Source organism: Scyliorhinus torazame, chromosome 9 (assembly GCF_047496885.1).
Source record: "Scyliorhinus torazame isolate Kashiwa2021f chromosome 9, sScyTor2.1, whole genome shotgun sequence".
NCBI classification, from domain to species: domain Eukaryota; kingdom Metazoa; phylum Chordata; class Chondrichthyes; order Carcharhiniformes; family Scyliorhinidae; genus Scyliorhinus; species Scyliorhinus torazame.
In genome coordinates, this window is record NC_092715.1 from 17,741,982 (window position 1) to 17,763,935 (window position 21,954).

A 21,954-nucleotide genomic window follows, 5' to 3' on the forward strand; every position below is an offset into this window, starting at 1 on the left:
CACAGCCCAACGATAGGGGATCTGGCAAAGCACCATCGGAAGAGAATGGGATTTCCACGCTGACTGAATGGGACAGAGATTGACCAGGCCAAGCACACTGCTGAAGTTTGTGTTTTCAGTTGGCTCTCTTTGGTCGTCGATTCTCTCCTTCCCCCTGTGAATCCAACCAGAGGAATGGGCTAAATCGCTGGCTTTGAAAGCAGACCAAGGCAGGCCAGCAGCACGGTTCGATTCCCGTACCAGCCTCCCCGAACAGGCACCGGAATGTGGCGACTAGGGGCTTTTCACAGTAACTTCATTTGAAGCCTACTTGTGACAATAAGCGATTTTCATTTCATTTCACTTCATGAATGATGTTGACATGTGGAACGTTTGACCACAAGGGGTCTCACACATAACCACCACACTGGACCTCATAAGACCCACACCTTCTGTGGTATCTGAGACCCCAGTGTGAACATACGCATCGGTTTGAGTGTAGACTGGAAGCAGAAGCAAGGAGGGGCAATCCCAGTGTCAGCCTAGTCTCAGTTGGCATCACCCCCCCCTCACCAGAGGTCAGAGGTTTCTGTGTTCACGTGACATTCAAGAGCTTCAATACAAACCCAAGGCTGACATTCCTGTGCAGTATTGAAGGAGCGCTGCACTGTGCCATCTTCCCAATGAGGCATTACAACATAGGCCCATCTTTAGAGAATCCCTACGGTGCAGAAGGAGGCCATTCGGCCCATCGAGTCTGCACCAACCCTCTGACAGAGCACTGCACCCAAGCCCACTTCCCCACCCTATCCCAATAACCCCTTAACCTAACCTGCACATCTCTGGACACTAAGGGGCAATTGATCATGGCCGATCCACCTAACCGGCACACCTTAAGCTGTGGGGGGAAACCGGGGCATGCGGAGGAAACCCACGCAGACACGGGGAGAACGTGCAGACTCCGCACAGTCACCCCAAGGCTGGAATTGAAGCTGGCTCCTTGGCGCTGTGAGGCAGCAGTGCTGACCACTGCGCACTCCCTGGTAAGTGTAAAAGATCGCAGGGCACTATTTTGAAAGCAAGCGGAGGAGTTCTCTATGGTCACAAGGCCAATATTTATCCTTCAACCAACAAAAATCAGGCCATCTTGTCATTAGCACATTGCTGCATGTGGGATCTTGCTGTGGGCAAATTGCCTGCCACATTTCCTACATTGCAATGGTGACCCCACTTGAAAAGTGGCCGTAAAGCACGTTGAGACATTCCGTGGTCATGAAAAGCACTGTAAAAATATGGGAGCTGCTCGCACCTCCGTGAGGACGCTCACCATCGAGACTAACCCACATTAAAAACACCCTCAGCACCGCCCTAACCCTGAACACTCGCTGGGGACTCTCTGTGCTTGGAGCACAGTGATAGCTGGACAAGGAAAGGCTGTAGACATTCGAGTTCATCGTCTACCATCCTGATGGTCACATGATGCGACAACCGTTGCTAACTAATCACCGTGATCAATTTCTATCACAGGGCGTAATTCTCCCAGTGTGGCGGTGAGTGGCTCCCGTGGTGCCTTTCCCTCCAGCCAGAATGCCGGGATCCCGCACCAAGTATGGTGATTGGAATCTCATTGGTCATGCACAGATGAGTTCCCCTCTGCGTCACCTAGCAGGCTGGCAGCTGATTTGCCCGTCTGCCCTCGGCTGACGGGTTCAAAGGTCCCGCCGCCATATTTAAACGCCACTCCAGCACAGTCCTATCACTCTCTCCAGCTCACCTGCCTTCTGGAGACCCTGCAACATATCAGGAAGCCAGAATCAAAAGGCAAGTCACCTCAAGAAGATGGTAGCATCAGCTTTCACCGCCAAGGCACTCCAGGCCTTTATTCGAGGATCCTGAGGTGTACCTTTAACCCCTTTGTTTGTCTGCACGTTGTGCAGCCTTACCAGGGCCCAGATTCCCTCCCCTCAATCGTCCCTCGGCCTTCCCTTGTTTGCATTCTTCATCTCACCTCCTCGCCCTTCTGCCAGGCATCACGAGCCCCCACCCTACCCACCTCCTTCCACATTGCTGTGAGCGAGGGGGGTGGGGGGTGGGATAGGAGAATTCCACTCTATGGGGGTGATTCTCCAGGGCCGCTAGCCAATGGTGGGAATTGCAATGGCCCGGTGAATCGGGCATGAGGCTATGAACGGGATTGATGCCCGTTGCATGCGCCCTAAGATGTCCCCATCCAGAACCAGCGGGATTGCAAAGACCTCATTAACCCTGATTTAAATGTCATTATTGGGCGGGAAGCCCGATTCACCGGTTTCTTGGGATTCTCCAGTACCCCCCCTCCCCCAAGCTGGGGTCCCACTAGTGTGAATTGGTGCAAGTCCTGAGAAATGGGGACTTGGTGGCTTGCGCTCCGAGGGTGGGGGTGCTAAAGGGGTGTGTACCCTCCCTACACCTGCCTCCTGGGTGCTAAGGGGGGGGGTCCTTCAGGGGAGTGGGGCCTGAGAGCATGAATTGGGTGGGAGGGGCTCAGGTCAGAGGTCTTTCCTGGGATGGGGACCATTTGGCTCTACTTCCCATCTGTAGCCTTAAACCCTTTCAACGCTTTGTCAGCTTGTCAAGATCAAAGATCTGAGCGATGAAGGTAAAAGCCGTCCCATTAGTGAGGTGGAAACCTTTGAACTGTTTTTTCACAGTCAATTTCATTACCTTTCACTTTTTCAAGCCTCTGCACATGCTTAGAAACCTAAATGTTTTGAACTGCATTGTTTACATTCAATTTCACAGTCCTTTGCCTTTTCAAAGCCTCTTGATTGAAAAGTCCAGGCAATTTCAAAGGAAGGTATACAGTTGTTTATTTATATATCTTTACAACGGTCCATTAACTCTGAAGTATTTTCTCTTTTGAGCAACTGTTCCTTCGAACTGCAGTTTCTAAAAAATAAAAGAGGCTGTTTTGCTGTTCTGAAGAAAGACCAGGGGCTCTGTCTGAGTTCTGCCCTCGCACCCACACCTGCTCATGCTCTGGGGACACGGGTTCAAATCCTAGCAAGGCAGCTGGTGGGAATTAGTCTCAGTAATGGTGACTGTGAAACTATCATCGATTGTTGTAAAAATCCATCTGGTTCATTGATATCCTTTCGGGAAGGAAATCTGCCGTCCTTACCCGGCCTGGCCGACATGTGACTCCAGACCCACAGCAATGGGGTTGACTCTTAAGCGCCCTCTGAAACGGCCGAGCAAGCCACTCAGCTCAAGGGCAATTAGGATTGTGGCTGACCCAGCCAGTAGCACCCACGTCTCACAAAAGGATGTGCTGGCCTTGGAAAGGGTCCAGAGGAGGTCCACAAGAATGATCCCTGGAACGAAGAGCTTGTGGTATGAAGAATGGTTGCGGACTCTGGGTCTGTACTCGTTGGAGTTTAGAAGGATGAGGGGGGATCTTATTGAAACTTACAGGATACTGCGAGGCCTGGATAGAGTGGATGTGGAGGGGATGTTTCCACTTGTAGGAAAAACTAGAACCAGAGGACACCATCTCAGACTAAAGGGACGATCCTTTAAAACAGAGACGAGTAGGAATTTCTTCAGCCAGAGGGTGGTGAATCTGTGGAACTCTTTGCCGCAGAAGGCTGTGGAGGCCAAATCATTGAGTGTCTTTAAGGTACAGATCGATAGGTTCTTGATTAATAAGAGGGTCAGGGGTTATGGGGAGAAGGCAGGAGAATGGGGATGAGAAAATTATCAGCCATGATTGAATGGTGGAGGAGATTCGATGGGCCGAGTGGCCTAATTCTGCTCCTATATCTTATGGTCTGCTTGCCATATCTTAAGTTACTCATGTTTGTACTGTATTCCAAAATGTTATTTTTTGCAAGAAATCTCTGATATATATTTGAATGAATCAATTCAAACTACACAATTGTCTCCTGAAGGAGCCTATCCCATTGTTTGGAAGGCTACTTTTGAATTTACCCACTTTCAGGGCAGCCCACGTGCTCAGGTTCTGAAGAAGGTTCACCTGGTCTCTGCGTTGCTGTTACCAAGGGCTTCACCCAGCCGTGACAGTGTTTGCTTCGTACTCTCAGAACGGAGCGCGCGGGCTGGATTTCCCAACCCCACCGGGCTGGGATTTCTTCCTGTTCCTCAGTCTCCAGGATTGGGGGTCATTGGTCATTCAGGACGGATTCCTTTCAGGGGGAACTCGCCTGGGGCAAGGAGGGAAGATCTTCTGTGGGACCCTCCCCGTCAAGCCCCCATGAGCAGTGAGGAACACTAAAGGGGGCTGAAGATGGTCAAAGTTAAAGGGCTGGATTCTCCGATTTTGAGGCTGTGTCCGGAGCATGTGTCTGGTATTACGGCCAAAAGGTCGGTGTCGCCTGCTGCTGCATGTCGGCCACACCGTAGAACATTGCGGCGGCCCCGCGCGGACCGGGCCTGCCAGATAGTGTCCCCCTCTCCACCCCTGGACCATCCCCCACCAGTCCCCCCAGCGCCCCCCTGGCCAGTGGAACGGCTCCCCCCCCCCCCCCGGCTGCGGTGGCGCTGGACACAGTCCGCAGCCGCCATGCGAGAATGCGATTCCGCCGTCGACAAGCGGAGAATTCAGTGCAAAGAAACCAAACAATTGATGCCAGGCCTCAGCCGAGGTGCGGGTCTCTTGCGGTAAGATAAGACCCCTACCTGTCCGTCTCCATCCAGTGTCACCCATGGCTTGCTCTCTTGCCCCTGACTCAGAGGATTGTGGGTCTAACTCCCACTCCGGAGACGTGAGCACAATTCTGAAGTTGACGCTCTCGGTTACAGTACTGAGGGAGTGCCGCACGACCTATCGGTAGAGATGTTAAACCAATGTGTTCTCTGACCTCTGATTAAACAACCTATTCAATGAAGAGCGAGGGCACTCTCCCTCGCATCCTGGCCAATATTTAACCCTTAACCAAAAATACAGATTATTGTAATGATATCTAGTATATCATCTTTGTACATACGAATGATCATGTAGAATAGTGTGTAATTAAAGCATCCAGCCACTGGATGGAGGAAGAGCACATCTCACAGCCCACAGAGTGGTCCACGTGCTCTGGGAGTGAGTTAGGAGAGAGGGGTTGCAGACTCGTGTTTTGAGTAGTTCTGTGCATTGTAGTTATTTCATTTAATGCTTAGATTTTTTGGCATTCTTAAGAATTCACAATTTATAGCGTAGTGTAAATAAATTGACTTTGATTTAGTACAAATTTTCTGCATGTTCTTTGTAGCAACACTATAACCTTAATGATATTAATTGAAACAAACAAAGAACATCACAATTATCCGCTCATTGTTGTGTGTGGGATCTTGCTGTGCCCCAAAATGGCTGCTGCATTTCCTACATTGCAACAGTGACTACACTTCAAGAATATCTAACCTTACAATGCATTGGGACATCGTGAAGGGGGCTACGTAAATGCAAGTCTCTCTTTCCAGTGGTGAGTATTGGGGCTCCTCCTCATTGATGGGCTGAATGGCCTCCTTATGTGCCATTCAATGACTCTGATGAATGAGTGAAGTTGTCTTCTCCACCGGTCTTTCCAGCGGAGCTGATCATGTAGACACAAGCGCCTGTCAGAGGCCCGAGGCTCCAGGAGCTCTGGGTTCCCATTCACCCCAGGAAAGCCAGGGACCGAGGCAATGGGCAGCCATTATCCAGTCAGCCGCCTTCAAAAGGCGATGCATCTGCATCTCTGACCCTCCTTTCTCCCCCCCCCCCCCCCTGTCCTCCTGGTTAGGGCATATTTGGGAGAAGAGGGGATGTGGAGAGGATGATTCCTCTTTTGCGAGAACCTAGAACAAGATGGTCACTCATTTACCCCAGGGGTGGAGCTTTCTTTGGACAACAGACAAGCTACCATGTGGCCGCTGGACCATTCTTGTCAATAAATCTCTAATGTTCACTCATGGAGTCTCTGAAAGTGCATCTTTACATGTTCCTGATGCGTATTTTCATATATTTTCATGTTGCCCTGCATGCAAATCATTTGGCCAACAAAAAAAAAACGTGCATTTATATAGCGCCTTTAACATAGCAAAATGTTCCAGGGCGGTCCACAGGACCAGGCGGGGCCCAATGAGTCCCTCCAAACTATTCCACCGCCATTCAAGTATCTGCTGATTGCTCCATATCTTCAATCCATCTATCTGCTATAGTTACGTAACGTTTAATACCCAAGGCTAACCCAGCCCCCTTTAGATAAATTTACATTGGGGAGGGAGATCCGCTTTTAGTCCCTCTGTCTACCAAGGGCTGCCATTTAATAGCAAAGGGTAGGATACAGTCAGATCAGCGACACAACCAATAAAACAATAATGGCCATCTGAAGTGATGGATCTACTCGATTCCGCTGCCACGGAAACTCAATCGAAATGAAGCTTCTTGTAGCTGCCAGTTCCCAATGTCCATTGTGGCTCAGATATTTGAAGTCCAATTGTTATTGTTGCTTTTAAAGGGGGGGGGGAAGTACAATTTTTTCCTTTGACATCGCCACCCCTGCGCACCCCCCCTACCCCCCTTCCATCCCCCCCCCCCCCCTCCCCTCCCCTCCCCCACCGCTTCCCGGCCGGAGAGGAGAGTTATTTGGTTCCACAAGTGTTGATGTTCTTCCCGTCTGTGGCGTCGTCTACCAATGAAATGTGGTAATCGGTGGAGAGGGTGAAATGTGAGATGCAGCCAACGAAGCCCCTCATGTACTGCCGGTTGGTGTGGAGGGCGATCTCCTTCATCCCTCCTGACACAGGAGAAAAAAAACAGCAAAATGTGAGGCAACCTGTTTCTCCAAACGGACAACACACCTTTCAGCAGCAATATGATGCTGCTTGTGTGGAGAGAGATGCACCTGTGTAGGAAGAGCTTCGATCACATGTGAAGGGAGATTTTTGGGTAGAAGAGCTACTTCCTGTGTAAAGGGAACTACTTCCTGTGTAAATGGAGATACTTACTGTGTAAATGGAGATACTTCCTGTGTAAAGGGAACTACTTCCTGTGTAAAGTGAGCTACTTCCTGTGTAAAGGGAACTACTTCCTATGTAAAGGGAGCTCCTTCCTGTTGTGATGTGTGGTAGTCACCACTGTTGTATTATATTGTATGTACTGCACTGCATACGAGGGTATTACGGTAAAGCCCCTGTACTACAGGTACGGGGGTAGACCCTCCCTGCTGGCTCCGCCCAGTAGGCGGAGTATAAATGTCTCCGAACTGCAGCCATTTCGGCAGCAGCTGTAGGAGGCCACACATCTCTGTGTAATAAAGCCTCAATTACTCTCTACTCTCGTCTTAGTCTCCAGGGAGCGGACCCGGAGGGGGGGAGCTGGAGGGGCGGAGTCTCTGAGCTGCGAGTATAAATAACTGACCTCGGGGATTGCACCAAAATTCAAAAAGGAAATAAAAACTGAAAAAGTGATGTCACAGGAAAGCTGTGATCTGACTGGCTGGCCGGGAATCTGCACTAAATTTGAAAAAATAATTGAAAATTGATTAACCAACTAAGTAGAGGAGTAACTAAACCAAAGTCTAATTTTTCAGTACAGAATCTACCTGAGAGGAGAGGCTGGGACCGGGGCTCGACTGACTGGAGGCCGGAGATTAGTGCATTTAACATTTAATATTTCCAGTAGCAATCTAGCTCCAGGGACCATATAATTAATTGTAGCTTAATTTCACATGAATTTAACAAGTACTTATTTTTAATTAATTAATTAGTGCTAGAAATGTCAGTCAGTGGGGTAAAGTGCTTCATCTGTGAGATGTGGGAAATATGTGACGCTTCAAACATTACGGACAACTACACCTGCAGGAAGTGTACCGATTGCAGCTCCTCACAGACTGCATGGATTGGTTGGAGCAGCAGTTGGATACATGCAGGTGGTGGAAATCCTTATAGACAGGAGTTTTAGTGATGTGCTGTGGGCAGATAGATGGGTAACCGCTGGAAGAGGCAGGCAGTCAGTGCAGGAATCCCACAAGACTGGCCCACTCTCTAACAGGTATACCGTTTCATATACACTAGCTTTCGGAGCACTGCTCCTTCCTCAGGTGAATGAAGAGATATGTTCCAGAAACATATATATAGACAGATTCAAAGATGCCAAACAATGTTTGGAATGCGACCATTAGCAGGTGAGTAAATCTTTACAGATCCAGAGATGGGGGTACCCCCAGGTTAAAGAGGTGTGAATTGTGTCAAGCCAGGATTTCACAGGCCAGATGGTGCCAGATTCATGTCGCATTACATTCACCCCCGAATGTAATGCGACATGAATCCCAGGTCCCGGTTGAGGCCGCACTCATGTGTGCGGAACTTCGCAATAATTTTCTGCTCGTCGATTCTGCGTTGTCGCGCATCCTGAAGAGAACGCCCTTGGAGAACGCTTACCCGGAGATCAGAATCTGTCTATATATATGTTTCTGGAACGTACCTTTTCATTCACCTGAGGAAGGAGCAGCGCTCCGAAAGCTAGTGACATCGAAACAAACCTGTTGGACTTTAACCTGGTGTTGTAAGACTTCTTACTGTGCTCACCCCAGTCCAACGCCGGCATCTCCACATCATGGTTTCATATACAGTTGGGGGGAGGCCTATCAGGGAAAACAGCAGCAGCCAGAGCAGTGGCACCACGGCTGGCTCTGTTATTCAGAAGGGAGGGCCAAAGCGCAAAAGAGGAATAGTTATCGGGGACTCTATCGTCAGGGGCACAGATAAGTGCTACTGTGGACGTGAAAGAGACTCCAGGATGGTATGTTGCCTCCCTGGTGCCAGTGTCGAGGGTGTCTCTGAACGAACACAGGGCGTTGTGAAGGGGGAGGGTGAACAGCCAGAGGTCGGTGTACATATTGGTACTAACGACATAAGCAGAAAGAGTTAAGAGGTTTTTCACGGGGAGTCTCGGGAGTAAGTTAAAAAACGGGCCGGGATTCTCCCCTACCCGGCGGGGCGGAGGGTCCCGGCGGGATGGAATGGCGGGAACCACTTTGGCGTCGGGCCGCCCCAAAGGTGCGGATTTCTCCACACCTTTAGGGGCCAAGCCCTCACCGTGAGAAGCTAGGACCACGCCGGAGTGGTTTCCGCTCCGCCGGCTGGCGTGGAAGGCCTTTGGCGCCACGGCAGCCGGGGCTGAAAGGACTTCGCCGGGCGGCGGATGTCCGAGCATGCGCGGGAGCGTCAGCGGCCGCTGACGTCATCCCTGCGCATGCGCAGGGGAGGGTGTCTCTTACGCCGAGTCCATCGCGGGCGCTGTGGCCGAGGTGGAGGGAAAAGAGTGCCTCCACAGCACAGGCCCGCCCGCGGATCGGTGGGCCCCGATCGCAGGCCAGGCCACCGTGGGGGCACCCCTGGGGCCAGATCGCGCCACGCCCCCCTCGGGACCCCGGAACCCGCCCGCACTACCTAGACCCGCCTGTAAGAGAGGTGGTTTGATTCTCGCCGGCGGGACAGGCATTCCAGCAGCGGGACTTCGGCACATCGCGGGCCGGAGAATCGCCGGGTGGGGGGGGGGGGGGGGGGCCTCCGGGGGGGACGGACCTCCGACCAGCGTGGAGCGATTCCCGCCCCCGCCGAATATCCGGTGCTGGAGAATTCGGCAACCGGCGGGGACGGGATTCACGCCAGCTCCCGGCGATTCTCCGACCCGGCGGGGCGTCGGAGAATCCCGCCCAGGATCTCTAGGGTTGTAATCTCAGGATTGCTCCCTGTGCTACGAGCCAGTGAGGCTAGAAATAGGAGGATCATAGATCATAGAATTTACAGTGCAGAAGGAGGCCATTTGGCCCATCGAGTCTGCACCAGCCCTTGGAAAGATCACCCTACCCAAGCTCACACCTCCACCCTATCCCCGTAACCCAGTAACCCCATCTAACCTTTTTGGACACGAAGGGCAATTTATCATGGCCAATCCACCTAACCTGCACATCTTTGGACTGTGGGAGGAAACCGGAGCACCCGGAGGAAACCCACGCACACACGGGGAGAACGTGCAGACTCCGCACAGACAGTGACCCAAGCTGGGAATCGAACCTGGGACCCTGGAGCTGTGAAGTAACTGGGCTAACCACTGTGCTACCGTGCTGCCCAATAGTACAGCTAAACACGTGGTTAAATTGGTGGTGCAGGAGGGAGGGTTTCGGATTTCTGGACCACTGGGATCTTCGAGGCAGGTGTGACCTCTTCAAGAAGGACGGGCTGCATCTAAACTGGAGGGGCATTGATATCCTGGCCCCAGAGTTTGATAGTATCACGTGGGGGGGTTTAAACTAGTGTTTAAACCAGGGGGGTGGGAACCAGAGCAGTACAAGATTGGTGGCATAGTGGATAGTGACGAATGTTATATAAGATTGCAACAAGATCTTGACCAATTGGCCAGTGGGCCGATGAATGGCAGATGGAGTTTAATTTGGATAAATGTGAGGTGATGCAGTTAATGGTAGGAAGTTGGGGACAGTTAAGAACAAAGAGATCATAAGAACATAAGAATTAGGAACAGGAGTAGGCCATCTGGCCCCTCGAGCCTGCTCCGCCATTTAATGAGATCATGGCTGATCTTTGTGGACTCAGCTCCACTTTCCGGCCCGAACACCATATCCCCAAATCCCTTTATTCTTTAGAAAGGCATCTATCTTTTTCTTAAAAACGTTTAAAGAAGGAGCCTCAACTGCTTCACTGGGCAAGGAATTCCAGAGATTCACAACCCTTTGGGTGAAGAGGTTCCTCCTACACTCCGTCCTAAATATACCGCCCCTTATTTTGAGGCTGTGCCCCCTAGTTCTGCTTTCCCCGACCAGTGGAAACAACCTGCCCGCATCTATCCTATCTATTCCCTTCATAATTTTATATATCTCAATAAGATCCCCCCGCATCCTTCTAAACTCCAATGAGTACAGTCCCAGTCTACTCAACCTCTCGTCATAATCTAATCCCCTCAACTCTGGGATCAACCTAGTGAATCTCCTCTGCACTCCCTCCAGTGCCAATATGTCCTTTCTCAGGTAAGGAGACCAAAACTGAACACAATACTCCAGATGCGGCCTCACCAACACCCTATACAATTGCAGCATAACCTCACTAGTCTTGAACTCCATCCCTCTAGCAATGAAAGACAAAACTCGATTAGCCTTCTTAATCACCTGTTGCACCTGCACACCAACTTTTTGCGACTCGTGCACTAGCACACCCAGGTCCCTCTGCACAGCAGCATGTTTTAACATCTTACCGTTTAAATAATAATCCATTCTGCTGTTATTCCTCCCAAAATGGATAGCCTCACACTTGGCAACATTGAATTCCATCTGCCAGACCATAGCCCATTCACCTAACCTATCCAAATCCTTCTGCAGACTTCCGGTATCCTCTGCACTTTTTGCTTTACCTCTCATCTTAGTGTCGTCTGCAAACTTTGACACATTGCACTTGGTCCCCAACTCCAAATCGTCTATGTAAATTGTGAACAACTGCGGGCCCAACACTGATCCTTGAGGGACCCCACTAGTTACAGGTTGCCAACCAGAGAAACACCCATTTATCCCCACTCTCTGCTTTCTGTTAGTTAACCAATCCTCTACCCATGCTACCACTTTACCCTCAATGCCATGCATCTTTAGTTTATGCAGCAACCTTTTGTGTGGCACCTTGTCAAAAGCTTTCTGGAAATCCAGATATACCACATCCATTGGCTCCCCGTTATCTACTGCACTGGTAACGGCCTCAAAAAATTCTACCAAATTAGTCAGACACGACCTACCCTTTGTGAACCCATGCTGCGTCTGCCCAATGGGACAATTTCCCTCCAGGTGCCCCGCTATTTCCTCCTTAATGATAGATTCCAGCATTTTCCCTACAACCGAAGTTAAGCTTACCGGCCTATAATTACCCGCTTTCTGCCGACCTCCTTTTTTAAACAGTGGTGTCACGTTTGCTACTTTCCAATCCTCTGGGACCACCCCAGAGTCTAGTGAATTTTGATAAATTATCACTCGTGCGTTTACAATTTCCCTAGCCATCTCTTTTATCACTCTGGGATACATCCCATCAGGGCCAGGAGACTTGTCTACCTTTAGCCCCGTTAACTTACCCAATACTGCCTCCTTAGTGGTTACAATCATCTCAAGGTCCTCACCTATCATATCCTTATTTCCATCAGTCACTGGCATGTTATTTGTGTACTCCACTGTGAAGACTGACCCAAAAAACCTGTTCAGTTCCTCAGCCAGTTCCCCGTCTCCTATTATTAAATCGCCCTTCTCATCTTTCAAAGGACCAATATTTACCTTAGCCACTCTTTTTTGTCTTATATATTTGTAGAAGCTTTTACTATCTGCTTTTATGTTCTGAGCCAGTTTACTTTCATAGTCTACCTTACTCTTCTTTATGGCTTTTTTAGTAGCTTTCTGTTGTCCCCCAAAAGATTTCCCAGTCCTCTAGTCTCCCACTATACTTTGCCACTTTGTATGTTTTTTCCTTCAATTTGATACTCTCCCTCACCTCCTTAGATATCCACGGTCGAATTTTCCCCTTTCTACCGTCTTTCTTTTTTGTCGGTATGAACCTTTTCTGAACACTGTGAAAGATCGCTCGGAAGGTTCTCCACTGTTCCTCAACTGCTTCACCATGAAGTCTTTGCTCCCAGTCTACCTTAGCTAGTTCTTCTCTCATCCCATTGTAATCGCCTTTGTTTAAGCACAAAACACTAGTGTTTGATTTTACCTTGTCATCCTCCAACTGTATTTTAAATTCCACCATATTGTGGTCGCTCCTTCCAAGAGGATCCCGAACTATGAGATCATTAATCAATCCTGCTTCATTACACAGGACCAGATCTAGGACCGCTTGTTCCGTTGTAGGTTCCATTACATACTGTTCCAGGAAATTATCCCGGGCACATTCTATAAACTCCTCCTCAAGGCTGCCTTTACCAACCTGGTTAAACCAATCGATATGCAGATTAAAATCTCCCATGATAACCGCTGCACCATTTCTACATGCATCCGTTATTTCTTTGCTTATTGCCTGCCCTACCATCCTATTACTATTTGGTGGCCTATAGACTACTCCTATCAGTGACCTTTTCGCCTTACTATTCCTGATTTCCACCCAAATTGATTCAACCTTGTCCTCCAAAGCACCAATGTCATCCCTTACTATTGCCCGGATGCCATCCTTAAACAACAAAGCTACACCACTGCCCTTACCGTCCATTCTATCCTTTCGTATAGTCTGATACCCTTGGATATTTAACTCCCAGTCATGACCATCTTTTAACCATGTTTCAGTAATGGCCACTAAATCATAGTCATTCACAATGATTTGCGCGATGATCGAGGAGTACAGGTTCACAGCTCCTTGAAAGTAGAGTCGCAGGTGGACAGGGTGGTGAAGAAGGCAATCAGCATGCTCAGTTTCATTGGTCAGAATATTGAATAGAGGAGTTGGGACGTCTTGTTGAAGTTGTACAAGACTTTGGTAAGACCACACATGGAATACTGTGTTCAGTTCTGGTCACCCTATTATAGGAAGGATATTGTTAAACTAGAAAGAGTGCAGAAGAGATTTACAAGGATGCAGCCAGGACTTGATGGCTGGATCGGGCCTGTTTCCATGCTGTAAACATCTATAACTCTATCAGCAGGTGAAGTAACTAAGAGAGAGCTGGAGACTAAGGCCAGTAAAAACCAGAGGAAGAGCAGGCAGTGAAAAGTTGTTGAACACAGCGGGACTGGTGGTCTGAAGTGTATTTGTTTCAATGGGAGAAGTATAACAGATGGACTTAGAGCTTGGATTAGTACTTGGAACTATGATGTTGTTACTTGATCGAGGGAGGGACTGGATTGACAGTTAAACGTTCCAGGATTTAGATGTTTCAGGAGGGATAGAGGGGGATGTAAAATGGGTGGGGAAGTTGCATTACTGGTTCAGAAGAATATCACAGCTGTACTGCTGGAGGACACCTCGGAGGGCTCCTACAGCGAGGCAGTATAGGTAGATCTCAAGAATAGGAAGGGTGTAGTCACAATGTTGGGGTTTACTACAGGCCTCCCAACAGCCAGCAGGAGATGGAGGAACAGATATGTCGCAGATTTTGGAAATATGTAAAAGCAACAGGGTTGTTGTGGTCGGTGATTTTAACTTCCCCTGAATTGACTGAGACTCAGTGCTAGGGGCTTGGATGGGGCAGAGTTTGTAAGGAGCATCCAGGAGGGCTTCTTGAAATAGTATGTAGATAGTCCAACCAGGGGAGGGGCTGGACTGGACCTGGTATTAGGGAATGAGCCCGGCCAGGTGGGCGAAGTTTCAGTTGGGGAGCATTTCGGGAACAGTGACCATAATTCAATAAGTTTTAAGGTATTCGTGGCTAAGGATGTTTTTTTTAGTCTTTCCAATTAAGGGGCAATTTAGTGTGGCCAATCTATCTACCATGCACATCTTTGGGTTGTGGGGGTGAGATCCACACAGACATAGGGACAATGTGCAAACTCCACATAGACAGTGACTCGGACTCGGGATCAAAATGGGTCCTCGGCGCCGTGAGGCAACAGTGCTAACCACTGCGCCGCCATGCCGTCCTTCTCGTGGATAAGAGTAGTCCTCAGGTGAAGGTGCTAAATTGGAGGAAGGCTAATTATAACAATATTAGGCGGGAACTGAAGGATCTAGATTGGGGGTGACTATTTGAGGGTAAATCAACATCTGGCATGTGGGAGGCTTTCAAATGTCAGTTGATTAGAGTTCAGGACCGGCATGTTCCTGTGAGGATGAAGGATAAGTATGGCAAGTTTTGGGAACTTTGGATAATGAGGGATATTGCGAGTAGTCAAAAATAAATGGAAACATTCATAAGGTCTCGAAGGCTGGGAACAGTCAAAGCCCATGAGAAATATAAGGTAAGTAGGAAGGAACTTAAGCAAGGAATCAGGAGGGCTAAAAGGGGTCATGAAAAGTCCTTGGCAAACAGGATTAAGGAGAATCCGAAGGCATTTTGTATGTATATAAAGAGCAAGAGGGTAGCCAGAGAAAGGGTTGACCCACTCGAGGACAGGGGAGGGAATCTATGGTGGAGCCAGAGGTATATGGGCGAGGTACTAAATGAACACTTTGCATCAGTATTTTCCAAAGAGAAGGGCTTGGTGGATGATGAGTCTGGGAAAGGGTGTGGAGATAGGGTGGGTCACATTGAGATCAAAAAGGAGGAGGTGTTGGGCCAGAATATTGAGGGAGGTAAGTTAGGAAATTGCTGAGGCCTTGACAGAAACCTTTGTAACCTCATTGGCTACAGGTGAGATCTCAGAGGACTGGAGAATGGCTAATGTTGTTCCTTTGTTTAAGAAGGGTCATGGGGATAATCCAGTTAATCCAGGCCAGTGAGCCTTACGTCAGTCTATGGAAATTATTGGGGGAGATTCTTAGGAACAGGATTTACTCCCATTTGGAAACAAATGGACTTGTCAGCGAGAGGCAGCATGGTTTTGTGAAGGGGGGGGTCGTGCCTCACTAACTTGATCGAGTTTTTTGAGGAAGTGACGAAGATGATTGATGAGGGTAGGGCAGTGGATGTTGTCTACATGGACTTCAGTAAAGCCTTTGACAAAGTCCCTCATGGCAGAATGGCAGAAAAGGTGAAGTCACACGGTATCAGAGGTGAGCTGGTCTATTCTCTCCCGACAGATGCTGCCAGACCTGCTGAGATTTTCAAGCATTTTCTCTTTCGTTTCAGATTCCAGCATCTGCAGTAATTTGCTTTCATTAAGATGGATACAGAACTGGCTCGGTCACAGAAGGCAGAGGGTAGCAGTGGAAGGGTGCTTTTCTGAATCATAGAATTGATGAATCATAGAATTTACAGTGCAGAAGGAGGCCATTCGGCCCATCGAGTCTGCACCGGCTCTTGGAAAGAGCACCCTACCCAAGGTCAACACCGCCACCCTATCCCCATAACCCAGTAACCCCACCCAACACTAAGGGCAATTTTGGACAGTAAGGGCAATTTATCATGGCCAATCCACCTAACCTGCACATCTTTGGACTGTGGGAGGAAACCAGAGCACCCGGAGGAAACCCACGCACACTCAGGGAGGATGTGCAGACTCCGCACAGACGGTGATCCAAGCCGGAATCGAACCTGGAACCCTGGAGCTGTGAAGCAATTGTGCTATCCACAATGCTACCGTGAATGGAGGGCTGTGACCGGTGGTGTTCCGCAGGGATCAGTGCTGGGACCTTTGCTGTTCGTAGTATATGTAAATTATTTGGTGGAAAATGTAACTGGTCTGATTAGTAAGTTTGCAGACGACGCAAAGGTTGGAATTGAGGATAGCGATGAGGACTGTCAGAGGATACCGCAGGATTTAGATTGTTTGGAGACTTGGGCGGAGAAATGGAAAATGGAGTTTAATCCAGACTATTGTGAGGTAATGCATTTTGGAAGGTCTAATACAGGTGGGAAATATACAGTAAATGGCAGAACCCTTTGGAGTATTGACAGACAGAGGATCTGGGTGTACAGGTCCACAGGTCACTGAAAGGGGCAACACAGGTGGAGAAGGTAGTCAAGAAGGCATACGGCATGCTTGCCTTTATCAGTCAGGGCATTAAGTATAAAAATTGGCAAGTCATACTTCAGCTGTGTAGTACCTTAGGTAGGCCACACTTAGAATATTGCATTCAATTCTGGTCGCCACACTACCAGAAGGATGTGGAGGGTTTGGAGAGGATACAGAAGAGGTTTACCAGGATGTTGCCTGGTATGGGGGGTATTAGCTATGAGGAGTAGTTGAATAAACTCGGTTTGTTCTCACTGGAACGAAGGAGGTTGAGGGGCGACCTGATAGAGGTCTACAAAATTATGAGGGCCATTGACAGAGTGGACAGTCAGAAGCTTATTCCCAGGGTCGAGGGGTCAATTACTAGGGGGCATAGGTTTAAGGTGTGAGGGAGTAAGCTTAGAAGGATGTGCGAGGGAAGTTTTGTTTACACAGAGGGTAGTGGGTGCCTGGAACTCGCTGCCGGAGGAGGTGGTGGGAGCAGGGACGATAGTGACATTTAAGGGGCACCTTGACAAATACATGAATAGGATGGGAATAGAGGGATACGGACCCCGGAAGTGTAGAAGATTTTAGTTTGACAGGCATCATGATCGGCGCATGCCTGGAGTGTCGAAGGACCTGTTCCTGTGTTGTACTGCTCTTTTTTCTAAGAACCACATTATTGTTTTTACCAATTTCTGTATGATTGGTATGTTTGCAAGAACAGGAGAAACTGACATTTCCTCTATGTAGAGGAGTTCTTTCCTGTTCGGAGTGAGCTACTTCTTACACTGCATCACTGGAGGGAGTGTCCCCTGATCATTCAAAGGTTCCTTACAGCTTCACATTTTCAGTGTGTAGCCAAACCAGATTGCATGATGGGAAATATGGTCAAGTACTACAATAAAAAGTGCATAATTATGGAAACCACTGCGTCCAGACATAAGACCTACCATGGTGAATCACAAGAAAGGTCGTAAGCAAAGGATAGCAACTTCGTAGCGGAAAGAACTAAGGGACGTTGAAATCAGACAACCACGGACATTTGTAGACCCTGAGCAAGAGAGCCACCTGACTTTCATGGTTGCAAAGAACTGTTAAGGTGGAAACTGCATAGCGAACATGAAACGGGTGGATCCTCCTGTTTCCTCGACATTGGGAAGAGTGACCTCAGCCACATTAGGGTTTTACACAGACATTCTAGAAAGCTAAAGAAATCGTTCTAAAGATACGGGTGATTGAAGCCTGGGGAGTAAAAACCCTGGGAATAACCATCGCAGAAGACGACCCCAAGTCAGTGGCTCAGAGGCCAATGAAGTCCCCCTGGAGAAGGGCCTGGTCAGCTATTCTGCAAGGGTGGTACTTGAGTTTGATTTGTGAGTGGAGTAGCATTTATTGGTGGATTGAGTTAAAGAATCTGTGCAACGTTGATTGAGTTTAAAGTCTGTGTGACACATTAGTACAAATAAAGTGTCTTTAAGTGAATATTATTCATCTTGTGTAGTTTGTCAGTTGTGAACCCTCGCGGAGTAGAGGGGGTAACAAATGTCTCGTGTCTTTTCTTACTGATTGCTGACTCTGGGTGTCAGCACGAGTCTCGGGTATGTCCACGCAATGTGAATAGACCTCTCATTCCTGTCCTCCATGGAACGGTAGGAGCCCCTCACATCTGCTCTGCCATTCACCTAGCGGCTCATGGTTGACCTGTACCTGCTCTGTATCCCTAGCCAACCACAATCTACCTCAGTCTTAAAAGTCTCAATTGCCCACCAGTCAGGCTGAAGCTATCAGCCGGGCAGTCCCTCTGTCCATGGCCACACCCTTCACCTACACTGCTGTCCTTGATGTTAAGATGTGGATATGCCGGCGTTGGACTGGGGTGGGCACAGTAAGAAGTCTGACAACACCAGGTTAAAGTCCAACAGGTTTGTTTGGAGTCACTAGCTTTCGGAGCGCTGCTCCTTCCTCGGGTGAATGAAGAGGTGGGTTCCAGAAACACATATATAGACAAAGCCAATGATGCAAGATGATACTTTGAATGCGAGACCAAAGAGAAACTGCTGGAAAATCTCAGCCGGTCTGGCAGCATCTGTGGGGAGAGAAAAGAGCGAACGTTTCAAGTCCGATGACTAGCGAAGGACAAAGCTTTGACAAAGAGTCATTGGACTCGAAACGTTCGCTCTTTTCTCTCCCTACAGATGCTGCCAGACCTGCTGAGGTTTTCCAGCATTTTCTCTTTGGTTTCAGATTCCAGCATCCGCAGTTATTTGCTTTTATCCCTTGAATGCGAGTGTTTGCAGGTAAATAAGTCTTTACAGATCCTTTTTTTCTACCAACTGTCCAGGCTTGAGACAATTCACACGTTGTTAACCTGTGATTATCGTTCTTTCCAGTCGCTCCGTCTGGACCTATAAAGACTTAATTATCGGCAAAGACTCACATTCAAAGTTTCATCTTGCATCATTGGCTTTGTCTATATATATGTTTCTGGAACCCACCTCTTCATTCACCCGAGGAAGGAGCTGTGTTCCGAAAGCTAGTGATTCAAGAGATACCTGTTGGACTTTAACCTGGCGTTGGAAGACTTCTTACTGTGTCCTTGGTGTAGAGAGAGGGCCTCACTCTCGCTGTGCAAGCGGGCTGTACATTCTTAGCTCTAATTAGTGTCCCCATCCTCCTGATATATACAGAATTCAGATCACATTAGGACGAAGGCAATGACTGAGTGGTACGGTGACTGGGCTAGCAATCCAGAGACCCAGGCTAATGAGAATTTAGCTCAGGCGGTTGAATGCTGGTTAGTGATGCAGAGCGAGGCCAGCAGCCTGGGTTCAATTCCCGTACCGGCTGAGGTTATCCTTGAAGGCCCCGCCTTCTCAACCCTGCCCCTCGCCCGAGTTGTGGTGACCCTCAGGGTAAACCACCACCAGCCAGCTCTCCCCCTCAAAGCAGCCTCTGGTCTTCTGGGACTGTGGTTACTTTACTCCAGTTCAAAGGATAATAAAGAACTCCTGCAGACAGGAGGTTGTTCGTTCACTGACTGTCCAACCCTTTGGGCAGGATGACAGATTGCTACAGGGCAACCACACTCAGACTTCCCCTTACCAACATAGAGAGGCCCATTGATATTCAACTGGCGCATCATTCCTGGCGACTTCCCGGTTTTCGCTCCGTAATCGTCAACTGTTAATTTTCCTGATTGTCCATCCCTGAAACACGGGGAGAGAGAGATATCTGAACATAGAGAAATTGAACCAGAGAGATAACTGCACGTCTAGAAACATGCACACAATTCCAGACGTAGAAACTATCCTATCTATACATATTGGTACCAGTACACCTTTGTATACACAGGAATATATTCACCAAACAGGTGAACATACAATAATGTGCCGGGGGCTACAGAGATGGGGGTGGGTGGGGGTGGGGGGCAGAGATGGAGGAGGTTACAGAGATGGGGCGGGATAGGACTGGACGAGGTTACAGAGATTGGGTGAACTGGAGGAGGTTATAGAGATGGCGGAGGGGGCTGGAGGAGGTTACAGAGATGGGGGGGGGGGGGCAAGGCTAGTGGAGGTTACAGAAATGGGGGAGGACTGGAGGAGGTTATAGAGATGGGGAGGGGGGGGCTGGAGGAGGTTATAGAGATGGGGGAGGGCTGGAGGATGTTACAGAGATGGGGGGGCTGGAAGAGGTTACAGAGTTAGTGAGGGCTGGAGGAGGTTACAGAGCTGGGGGGGCTGCAGGAAGTTACAGAGATGGGGGGAGGGCTGGAAGAAGTTACATAGATAGTGAGGGCTGGAGGAGGTTACAGGGATGGGACAGGGTAGGGCTAGAGGCGGTTACAGAGATGGGGGGGGTCTGGAGGAGGTTATAGAGATGGGGGGCTAGAGGAGGTTATAGAGATGGGGAGCTGGAGGAGGTTACAGAGATAGGGAGGGTTGTGGGACTGGAGGAGGTTACAGAGATAGGGAGGGGTTTGGAGCTGGAGGAGGTTACATAGATAGGGAGGGGTGTGGGAATGGAGGAGGTTACAGAGATAGGGAGGAGTGTGGAGTTGGAGGAGGTTACAGAGATAAGAAGGGGTGTGGGCTGGAGGAGTTTACAGAGATAGGGAGGGGTGTGGGGTTGGAGGAGGTTACAGAGATTGGGAGGGTTATGAGGCTGGAGCAGGTGACAGAGATGGGGAAGAGTGTGGGGTTGGAGGAGGTCACAGAGATAGGGAGGGGTGTGGAGCTGGAGGAGGTTACAGGGATTGGGAGGGGTGTGGGGTTGGAGGAGGTTACAGAGATAGGGAGGGGTGTGGGGTTGGAGGATGTTACACAGATAGGGAGGGGTGTGGGGCTAGAGGAAGTTACAGAGATAGGGAGTGTGGGGCTGGAGGAGGTTACAGAGATAGGGAGACGTGTGGGGCTGGAGGAGATTACAGAGATGGGGAAGAGTGTGGGGCTGGAGGAGGTTACAGAGATAGGGAGGAGAGTGGGGTTGAAGGAGGTTACAGAGATAGGGAGGGGTGTGGGGCTGGAGGAGGTTACAGAGATAGGGAGGGGTGTGGGGTTGGAGGAAGTTACAGAGATAGGGAGGGGTTTGGAGCTGGAGGAGGTTACATAGATAGGGAGGGGTGTGGGAATGGAGGAGGTTACAGAGATAGGGAGGAGTGTGGAGTTGGAGGAGGTTACAGAGATAAGAAGGGGTGTGGGCTGGAGGAGTTTACAGAGAGAGGGAGGGGTGTGGGGTTGGAGGAGGTTACAGAGATTGGGAGGGTTATGAGGCTGGAGCAGGTGACAGAGATGGGGAAGAGTGTGGGGTTGGAGGAGGTCACAGAGATAGGGAGGGGTGTGGAGCTGGAGGAGGTTACAGGGATTGGGAGGGGTGTGGGGTTGGAGGAAGTTACAGAGATAGGGAGGGGTGTGGGGTTGGAGGATGTTACACAGATAGGGAGGGGTGTGGGGCTAGAGGAAGTTACAGAGATAGGGAGTGTGGGGCTGGAGGAGGTTACAGAGATAGGGAGACGTGTGGGGCTGGAGGAGATTACAGAGATGGGGAAGAGTGTGGGGCTGGAGGAGGTTACAGAGATAGGGAGGGGTGTGGGGTTGGAGGAAGTTACAGAGATAGGGAGGGGTGTGGGGCTAGAGGAAGTTACAGAGATAGGGAGTGTGGGGCTGGAGGAGGTTACAGAGATAGGGAGGGGGAAGAGGTTACAGAGATAGGGAAGGGAGTGGAGGGGGAAGAGGTTACAGAGATAGGGAGGGGTGTGGAGGGAAAAGAGGTTACAGAGATAGGGAGGGGTGTGGAGGGGGAAGAGGTTACAGAGATAGGGAGGGGTGTGGAGGGGGAAGAGGTTACAGAGATAGGGAGGGGTATGGAGGGGGAAGAGGTTACAGAGATAGGGAGGGGTGTGGAGGGGGAAGAGGTTACAGAGATAGGGAGGGTTGAAACC

At 49.5% G+C, this 21,954-nt stretch overlaps 1 protein-coding gene across 1 annotated transcript; it reads right to left on the reverse strand.

The window, feature by feature from the left end:
* Positions 1-6,561: 6,561 nt before the first annotated feature.
* LOC140429951 (pikachurin-like) lies at positions 6,562-19,895 on the reverse strand. Its single transcript, XM_072517540.1, has 3 exons — positions 19,837-19,895; positions 19,620-19,723; positions 6,562-6,737 (listed from the first exon to the last, which is right to left on the reverse strand). The coding sequence occupies exons 1-3, from the start codon at positions 19,893-19,895 to the stop codon at positions 6,583-6,585; spliced, it is 318 nt and encodes a 105-aa protein (XP_072373641.1). The 3' UTR covers positions 6,562-6,582.
* Between the last annotated feature and the right edge of the window lie 2,059 nt (positions 19,896-21,954).

What these genes read in the sequence shown, in the direction of transcription:
- LOC140429951 (XM_072517540.1), bottom strand. Translation starts at nt 19,895, where the DNA reads ATGTTCACCTGTTTGGTGAATATATTCCTGTGTATACAAAGGTGTACT. An exon ending in AGGTGTACTGGTACCAATAT is followed by an intron (nt 19,724 to 19,836) that starts GTATAGATAGGA and finishes CCCGTGTTTCAG; the next exon opens with GGATGGACAATCAGGAAAAT. An exon ending in CAATGGGCCTCTCTATGTTG is followed by an intron (nt 6,738 to 19,619) that starts GTAAGGGGAAGT and finishes CTCCTGTGTCAG; the next exon opens with GAGGGATGAAGGAGATCGCC.